This window comes from Babylonia areolata, chromosome 17, assembly GCF_041734735.1.
Source record: "Babylonia areolata isolate BAREFJ2019XMU chromosome 17, ASM4173473v1, whole genome shotgun sequence".
Taxonomy (NCBI): domain Eukaryota; kingdom Metazoa; phylum Mollusca; class Gastropoda; order Neogastropoda; family Buccinidae; genus Babylonia; species Babylonia areolata.
This window is the reverse complement of record NC_134892.1, coordinates 18215109-18224727: the sequence shown is the minus strand read 5'-3', so window position 1 is coordinate 18224727 and position 9619 is coordinate 18215109. Positions and strand designations below refer to the sequence as shown.

At 43.8% G+C, this 9619-nt stretch overlaps 1 protein-coding gene across 1 annotated transcript; it reads right to left on the bottom strand.

The window, feature by feature from the left end:
• Positions 1-223: 223 nt before the first annotated feature.
• Positions 224-7144, bottom strand: LOC143291704 (uncharacterized). Its single transcript, XM_076601727.1, has 2 exons — positions 5694-7144; positions 224-3045 (listed from the first exon to the last, which is right to left on the bottom strand). The coding sequence occupies exons 1-2, from the start codon at positions 6707-6709 to the stop codon at positions 2475-2477; spliced, it is 1587 nt and encodes a 528-aa protein (XP_076457842.1). The 5' UTR covers positions 6710-7144; the 3' UTR covers positions 224-2474.
• Between the last annotated feature and the right edge of the window lie 2475 nt (positions 7145-9619).

Below are 9619 nucleotides of genomic sequence, written 5' to 3'. Positions count from 1 at the left end.
TGTGTGTATGCTATTAGTCAGTTTACTCTCTCGGAATTTTTAGTGTTAAGTTTAACGTATTCCCACTCAAAATTTTATGTTTTCAGAAATGTGCAAGATATGTGTACACAGGCACACTACATGCATGCACCTGTGTATCGGGTACAAGGCAAGTTTGTTTTTCAGTGCGATTACAAAAAGGATCGAAACGAAAAACAGAATAATGACATACACAAAATGCTTGGCCAGGTCAGTTTTATTTTTGCACATTTTATGTTTTGACACACTTACCGGCTGACCAGATAATCACAGAAAACACGATTGAAGCCCAGCGACCTAGCATCACAGTCTACAACTAGAAAGCCGATATATATGTCAATGTCATCTGTTTGCACACACACACACACACACACGCACTCACACACGCACTCACACACGCACTCACGCATGCACACACACACACGCACACTGTCACACACACACTTCCCCTGCTCCTATCTTTCCAACATAAAATCAAATCTCACGGCATAATCTTCAGGGCACTTGAAGGTGTTATACACACACACACACACACACACACACACACCCGTATGGCATCAATGTGAAACAATGGAAGATCAAAAAATAAATAACCATTAAATTACATCTATGACTTCGGTTGCTGTGCATACATCATAAGAACATGAAAAGCATGCACATTTATATTACATTCACTTTATACAGAACAATGCCTTTCAATACCCGTTCACAGACAAAATAAGTTATCTCTTTCAGTACAAGTGGGCATGGGCGTGGTCATGTAAACACACACACTAACATGCGTGCGCATACACACACATGCACACACACACACACAGACAAACACACACACGCACACACTATTCTTTCAGAAACCATCCCTGGCTGAGAGCGGAATCATAATCTTTCGCTCTGTTTCCCTGAAGTATTTCTTCCGAGCTCTTTTTTCACCTTGACTAACACACATGCATTAAATCAAATCGAATCAATTCAAATCAAACGATGTTGCTCATGACCCGCCCAGCACACAGGACTGATCGCCGTCAGTTCTTAAAACCGGTCGAAGAGAACACAAGGTAAATGTTGATTAAAACAAAGTTAAATGCACCAATTCTACCACGACTCACTCAATAAACGTAAAATCAAAATCAAGTTAAAGTATGTATACCGTCTTCAACTCCATGTCAAATCAATTTCAAAGGTGTTAAGTCAGCTGTGTGCATCAAACATATCTATTATCGCTTGGGAGCTCCAATATGATCCGATGGTATGTCCCACTTTATACTGACGGGTTAATGAACAGAGCATTGCTCATTGATTGTTCTGCCCGCGCTGGTTATTCACTTTATCTCAGGTCCATCCTGGAACAACGCAGCTCATATTTTGATTTATAAAAAATCTCTCCTCGGTATTCATCATCCAATGCTAATAAACTGTTTTCTCTTTTAGCATATTTTTTGTCGGTGCATTTGTTTCCAACAACAATAAAGCTTTTTGTGTTGTTTCTTTTATTTCCCGTATATCACAAAAATCATGTCAGCTTTAATGGTATGAACAATTAATCAGCATTAAATTGTCGTTGTTCTTGTTTGTTATGAAAGGGAGTAACGAAAAAACGTTTCTAAAATTGTCGTTCCTTCAGTTTCACCCTCCTTAACTAAACGTAGCCTACCTCTCTCACTCCTGTGTCATGAACTCTCCATCGCGCACATACAAACTGTATCTTTCAATCCTTCATCCTCAGCTCTTCACAATTGGTGACATGATCATACAAAATATATCTCTCACTCCCTCGCAGTCTGAGGTCATACATAAGACTGTGGCCTTTCATTCATTTAAGATTCATTGCAATCAGATCCAAAATGTCACTGAACCAATGAACAAACTGTACTGCTAAACCCCCGTCCTCCGTAAACCTCTTGTTTCTCCCAGCTACCTGACACACGTCCTTCACCAAGACTCTAGACAAATGCTCTAAGTTAAAGGGTGAAGGTCCCATCGCATACTGCCATCTGGGCAGTGCATTCACATCCACTGTGTCAAGGGCTGGGCATAGGATCCAGTCCTCCCCTCCCACCGTTTTAACCTTCCCCAACCCAAGTCAAGTACCCACAACCCATTGACACCTGAGTGGAATGGAGAAAATATCAACAGTAATGCGCCTTTCCCAATATCATGCCAAAACGGGGCCTTGAACCTTGATCAATGGTGAACACTGGATCAGACGTCAAAACGCCTCACTGCTTCTGTCACAGTGCCTCCAATCTGTAAACACAGTGTCTGTATTTTCAGGCTCTTTGTATATCATAATTATGTACAGGGTCTGTATTTTCACGCTCTCTCTTTATCCAGTCTGTATTTTCAGGCTCTTTACATACTTTGTCTGTGTATTACAGGGTGTTTGCCGTCACTCCTTTCTGAGGATTTCCTCCTGGTCAGACGTCACTCCTTCCTGGGAATTTCCTCCTGGTCAGACGTCACTCCTTTCTGAGGATTTCCTCCTGGTCAGACGTGGTCAGATCCAGCACCGTGGACACGCCGTTCAGTCTGGGGACCGGCAGCTGGCAGTTGCAGCAGGCGGCTATTGGCGTGATGTGGTCGTAGTGGTTGGCGTTGGTGTGACACAGCGTCACGTAACACGGATCCCCACGATCCCCACCCTCCTCCTCCCGCTGCCGACGCAAGCTTCCTCCAATCGATGGCCCCGTGAGAGAGCGCGGCGAGAAAAGCAGCCAATGATATTGGGCGTCACTGGAAGGGGAAGGAGCAAGGACATAGATCTCTCTGCCCAGCAAGGCGGCCGCAGCATATATCTCACAGGTTGTGGCCCACGTGCCCATCACGCGCATGTCGATGATGTGCGTTGTGATGCTGCTGTGGTCAATGTACTGGCGAAAGAGGTCAGGGTGAGCGTGGATCAGGTCACACACGGCCTGTCGGCACTCGGGGTGATAGGCCTCTGAGCCGTACACTGCTTTGGAGATGGCTCGGAAAAAGCAGTTGCCGTCTCCTCGTATGTAGTCGATCTGTCTGTCTTGGGTGGCGAGTCTGGTGGACATCAAAACAAACGAAAATAAACAGATAAATAAATGATTAAGCAACAGCAACAATGATAATGATAACAGTCGAAGCTTAGTAGTAGTAATAGTAGTAGTAGCAGCAGCAGTAGTGGTGGTGGTAGTGGTAGCAGTGCAGATTGACACTCACACCTCCGACGTAGAGAGCTGGTGGCGTTAACGAAAAAAAAGCTATACATCCATAAACATACATGCATCAAATAGACCCCACACCATTCAAGAACAAGCGTGTGCACACACAAATAAGCACACCAGCGCACGCACGCACACAAACAGCATTGAATGGTACAATACACTGACTTGATTTATTTGCAAAAAAATCAACGGTTAGATGTTGTGAGCCTTTGTCTTGCCAGGAGTACCAGTAGGCGAACGTATGTTGTCCTCCCCCCTTCTCTCTCTCCGTCACTCTCTAGAAGAGTCGATAAAGTACTGTGTCGTTTTTATTCAAAAGATGAAATTCATTTTATGTTTTGTTGTCCTATTCTTCATGACTATATATGTAAGGATGATATATATATTCAGTCTAAGATATATAAAAGCCCATGCTGCTTAGAATCAACTGAAACGATTGCGCACAACTATAACTTAGATTATAGTATAAACTATAAAATTAATGTTCATAACAATAATCATATAAAGAGTAAATATTTGACACTATTTTATTGGAAAAATTACTGTGTGATTTATATAGGAATTCCCCTTCTGTTAGGGGCTCAGGCCTAAATCTGAATAAAGCATTTCGTATTCGTATTCTCTCTAACCCAGTCGTTCTGCCTCACTTCCGAAACATGAATTTGTTTTTGTGTTAAAGGTGTTTAAAGCGGGGAAAAGGGGAGGGGGTGGGGAAGAGGTGACTGGAGGTGGCCGGGGGAAGGAGGGTGAGTCAGTCAGTCAGAAACTGAGCAAAGCTGAGTAAAGCTAATACAGACGACAACAGTTAAAAGACCACTCCATAAAAGCATGCAGGTTTTAATAAAATGTCAAAAGATAATTGAAAATGATTAAAATCATGCAGGCTGCATACCCATATGATCTACAAAATGCCCTCTCATTAATCGAGAACACACTGAATTGGCTGTTTCAGGCACACTTGCACCACGAACAGATAGAAAATACGCAAATTTCAATGTTTCAGCCGAACATTTTCAATTATTCAGTGGTTTAAAAACGATGACTGTGAATCTTCACTGTAAAAAAATTAAGTGCACGTACAAGGAAGAACCTCTAGTAATGACTGGTGCTAATTACATTGCCTACATATACCGCTGTTTGCTGAAAATTTAACATCAATTCACTATGTCCCCAAGATGGAAACTGTGCAATTTCCCAAGTGTTCCTTCATTTTTTGTGAACCCTGTAAATAAGTCAGATAGAAGGGCAAGAAGTATGGGACGATTTGCACCATCCCCCCCTCCACACACACACCCTCCCAATCCCCCTCCTTCCAGACATCGGCTTAATTTCAAAGAGAAAAGAATACCAATGGAACAGATAAAATGTAGTATGATGGGTTTGGTACGTTGACTGGAAACTGAGGGAAAAACGCTCATACACGCACCCACTGGCATGCGTGCATACGCACATATACACAGACACATAGACTTAGAAAGAAAATAAAAGCACACACACACACACGCGCGCATAAACACACACGCGCGCGCATACACACGCACGCACTGATACATACACACACATACTAAGCCAGGTACACATTTCACTTTTTTCTCCCCAATATCCTCACCTCTCCCTGTCTCTCTCCCTCTCTCTCTCTCTCTCGCTCTCTCGTGTGCACATGTGCATGATGCATTTTGTTTTCAGCTCTTCATCACACTCATCACCAGCGTATGTTTTCAGACTGACCCCAACTTGACTTTCAGCGGTAAGTCAGTGACCGTGACTATCATGGCAACGGCTAATTGAGTTCACCGACCTATGCAGATATATAAACTGATCGAGCCATGCACTCCCTTGGGAGTAATCTGTTCCTTAATCAACCAACCCATCGAAGTTGTGGGTAGGCGTTTCCCTGATGAGTCATTAATTACATAAGTACTGTCGGACCCCTCCTCTCTCTCTCTCTCTCTCTCTCTGTGTGTGTGTGTGTGTGTGTGTGTGTGTGTGTGTGTGTGTGTGTGTGTGTGTGTGTGTGTGAGGTGTGTGTGTGTGTGTTCAAGTTGTGTGTCTGTCTGTCTGTCTGTGCGGTTCGGAACATAGTGATTGGAAACAGACAAACAGACCGACTGAACGAATATCGAAGGCCAACACATGATATCTTACTGCTATAAAATGAATCAAAATAAGAGTTAAATAAGAGCAAGGAGTAAACTGAATAAAATTCCAAATCGTGTGTGGAGTAATAACACTGTCTCTACCTCAGTCTCTTTCACACACACACACACACACACACACACACACACACACACACACACACACACCGGTAGATACATATATAGTTCTACGCCCTCAGTGCCCCTCCAACAGGCACACGCACACGCACGCACTGACGCAGGCACACCGCACACTGACACACACACACACACACACACACACACACACACATGCCCGTGTCCCAGCACACATAATCATAGTTGATGAAAATGTCACGTCAGTACTCACTCTGGTTTCAAGTAATCGTAGATGGGATATGAAGGTGTTGCTGTCACGTCAAATCGTCCTGGATGACTACACAATTGTCGTTTACTTTCTGGTTCTTTCTGTGACTGGCTTCTTTCGTCCCTGTTGTTGACCGAGTTATCTTCAGGTGATGTTGTCGGCTTCTTGGTGCTAGCTGCAGTGATACGCGAACGGCGGTTCACCAAAACAGGTCCTTGTAAAGATATTGATGATGAATTTTGCTGATGACGAAGAGGTTTCCGACGAAGAGATCGCATAAAGGAATCATCATCTTCGATTTCAACAACTTCAATATCCGACTCTGGTTTCACGGATTGGGACTGTTTTTGTGGATCAGCGTGCGATGATTTCACGAAGAAGACATCACTATCCAATACAACATCACCAGAATTGTCTTTTCTTTGTAAACCCCCGATTTCTTCAGTTGTTGGCGTCAACACCTTGTAGCTTGACGTCGGATCTGTAGAACTTTTCAACAAAATCGGCGAGCGAGATTTGTCCCGTCTGGTTTTAGTACTTGGAGATGGACTGGGACATTCCACCACTATCGGAATTTCTATCGCCCGTCCTGATGCAGCCCTTGGTGTCGAACTATTCGAAGCAGCTGAAGCCGATTCCGTCCTTGAATTTTTGGACGTTTGGTTTGCATCTTGTGTCGACGTTTTGAATTTGATGGGAATTATGTACTCTTTCCCTTTGCCAGTCGGTGGGGGCGACCGTCTGCTGGAGTCAGAGGCAGCTGATCTCAAATCGTATCGTCTGCTTCGGTCGTGGAAAATGGAATCAAAATGATCGTAAAATCCTCGATCAGTGAACATAGAACCGTTTCTCAGCTTCATTTCTAATGGTTGACAGTCTTCTTCCACCTTTGGTTGTTTTTTGAAAATTGAACAGTTCGATCCCAACCTAAACTCCCCGAATGAAGTGGTGTAAAAGTCGTCCAACCTGAAAGGGTTGTTGCTGAATGGCGAAGTCCACTTGTCGGCAAACAGACTCATTCTGAATAAGTCGTCAGATGAACCAAATATATTGGGCGGAAGCGACACTCATTCACTGTGTTGACCAAAACCTCCTGTGTCACCAGTGTAAGGGAATGAGTCGGCCTTTGAGTCAATTCTTTTTCCGTCCAAATGCGACACGATTTTAGCTCAGCAATCACGATCAGAGCACTTTTTAGTCTGTTTTCTTTCACTGGCATAAGCTGTTGACAAATATAAAAGATGACTGAGCAACAGCAAATATCAGTCAGCGCTGACGAACACAAAACTTGTTGGTTTGAACACAGTTTGTCGAAAGACCGACTGCCTTCAAGATAAACACTCAACCGGTTTAGATTGAGCCTGTGAATGAATGAGAAGCAACTCGCGTGAGTTTGTTTCTCCTTGTTTGTTTTCCTGTTTCTATACGAACCAGAAAAGCACCAATGAGATTTCTCGCTCCCTCATCCTACACGAGCCGCCTGGAACGTTCGCGCACGCTCTATGATGTCATGTGCCCATATATGGCAAACTGGTGGTGTTTCCCATGTCTCAGTCATACATGGTCTATTTTAAGGACAGTCTCGATCTGACTCGTACATTCCTGAGGAATCGAGTCACACGAAAAGTAGAACTGTGCAGTTTGTCCGGCACGTGAAACAACTCATCAGCGTTAATTTTGCTTTGCTTTGTTTTGTTTGTATGTGTGTATGTTTGTTTGTTTGTTTTGATTGTTAATGTTTTGAAACCTGTTGTGAGGGAGGAAGGCTCAATCAGATAATTGCTGCTGCACTGAGGAGCATGCATGAGACATCAGCTTGGAACCTCAAGAGTAAAACCACTTTTGTACATAATTATAACTTTGAAATGAGAGTGAACGGGTTAGACTGCAGGAGAGAGAGAGAGAGAGAGAGAGAGAGTCTCTGTGTCAGTGTGTCAGTGTGTGTGCGCGCGCGCACGTCTCTGTATGTGTCTCAGTGTGTCTGTGTGTGTTCGTCGATTTACGTCATTTCACTAAGACTGGTGTTAGGTGGTGAAGGGGGTAGGGAGATTCAAACTCTCGACTGTTGGCCGCCATTCTTTCTCTGTCTCTGGACCTTGCAATTGGAATGAACTTCCTCTTTCGCTTCGTCAAGTCTCCACACTCAGCTCTTTCAAGTCTGGCCTTAAAACCCACCTCTTCCCAAAATAGCCCCCCTTCCCTGCCTCTTCCTTGTCTTTAGTTTCTCCTGTTTTCAGTGGAGTTATGCGTGCGTGAGAATGACTGGTGCGAAAGCGCTTAGATTTGTCTATGCACAAGATTCAGCGCTATATAAATACCATTATTATTATTATTATTATGGGGCGTTCACAGGGAAAGGGGGGAGGGGGCCCAGGATGTGTGTGTGTGTGTGTGTGTGTGTGTGTGTGTGTGTGTGTGTGTGTTATCAGTCAGTGATGACCAAGTGACATCGTGTTATGCTTGCCCCTGCGACATGCCAAATGTGTCTTGATTGAAATCTGCCAATATATAGTCTATCTACCAGTGACTCGTGGCGCAAACCCACACACCTGAATAACATGCCGACTGTTTTTTTTGTTGTTTTTTTGGGGTTTTTTGTTTTTTGTTTTTGAAACACGGTGTTGAGTCATAGTGGGTGCGTGATATCATTGTTCGATCGATGTTCCTGAAACAGCGTCACCCACTGTTCTTTTTACCTGGATAGCTCATTAGCCAGGAAAGCTGAAGCCACTGACCGGACGCCATGTTTGTTCTCGTATCCAGCCGTCACTGAGTCCGTTGACAAGTCGTCTGCTAACTGGTGGTAGTTTCTGAACTGTAACTGTGTATCTTCAATGATATCGTGTTATGCTTGCCCCTGCGACATGCCAAATGTTGTGTCTTGATTGAAATCTGCCAATATATAGTCTATCTACCAGTGACTCGTGGCGCAAACCCACACACATGAATGTCAGCTTAACTAACGCCGCGAGCAAGTGAAAGCTTGCCGTGAAGCCAGCTGAGCGCTCAGCTACAGATATGAAGTCACCGCTTCGTGCTGTACTGACACGAGAAGCAAAATGGCTGAACACTTCCACTGGCTTTGCAAAGGGGCTCAAAGAAGGTATTCGCTATCCATCTATTATTTTTAGATTTGTGAGCGTCACCCGTGTGTGTGTGTGTGTGTAGGTGGGTGGGTGAGGGTATGTGGGTGTGTGTGTACATGTGAGTCACGTGCCATTGACGGGATAAATTAATAATTAAGGTGAGCTAGGTATTCATTTATACTGACGGCACCAGGACACAAATTAACAGCCCAAGGATGAATACTAGTAAGAAATCTTTACCGCAGCATTGTGAACACATTGAAACAAACCCGTGACAACTGATACTGTGTGTATGACTTAAAAAAACAAACAAACAAAAAAACCCTGTTCCACTGATACAAAACACGCCCTTTTGATGTTATTAACTTACATACCCCAACAAAGTCACCATTCATGGTATCGTTACGCTGGGACAGGTTGCGACACAATTTGTAAGAATGCATATGTATCTGATTCATGATATGTATGTGTGAGGGTGTATATGTGTGTGCGTGTGTATGTGTGTGCATGTGTATGTGTGTGCGTGTGTATGTGTATGTGTGTGCGTGTGTATGTATGTGCATATGTACGAGAGTCATTCAATAAATAAGGTGAATTTTTCGGTATAAGGACTTCTAATACAGATAGAAGCTTACTTCTTTTTTTTTTTTTGGGGGGGGGGGGGGGGGGGGGGGGCGTGGGGGGGGGTTTGTTTTACTTCTTTTTCACATGGATTTAATTTGTTTTGCAGATTAAAAAAACTTTGAGAGTTTTGGCGATTAACAAAGATGGCCGACCAAGAAGCATGCTCCAGGATTGAACAGGGGTCAGTTATCAAGTTTTTGGTTGCTGAAGGGTGCAAAC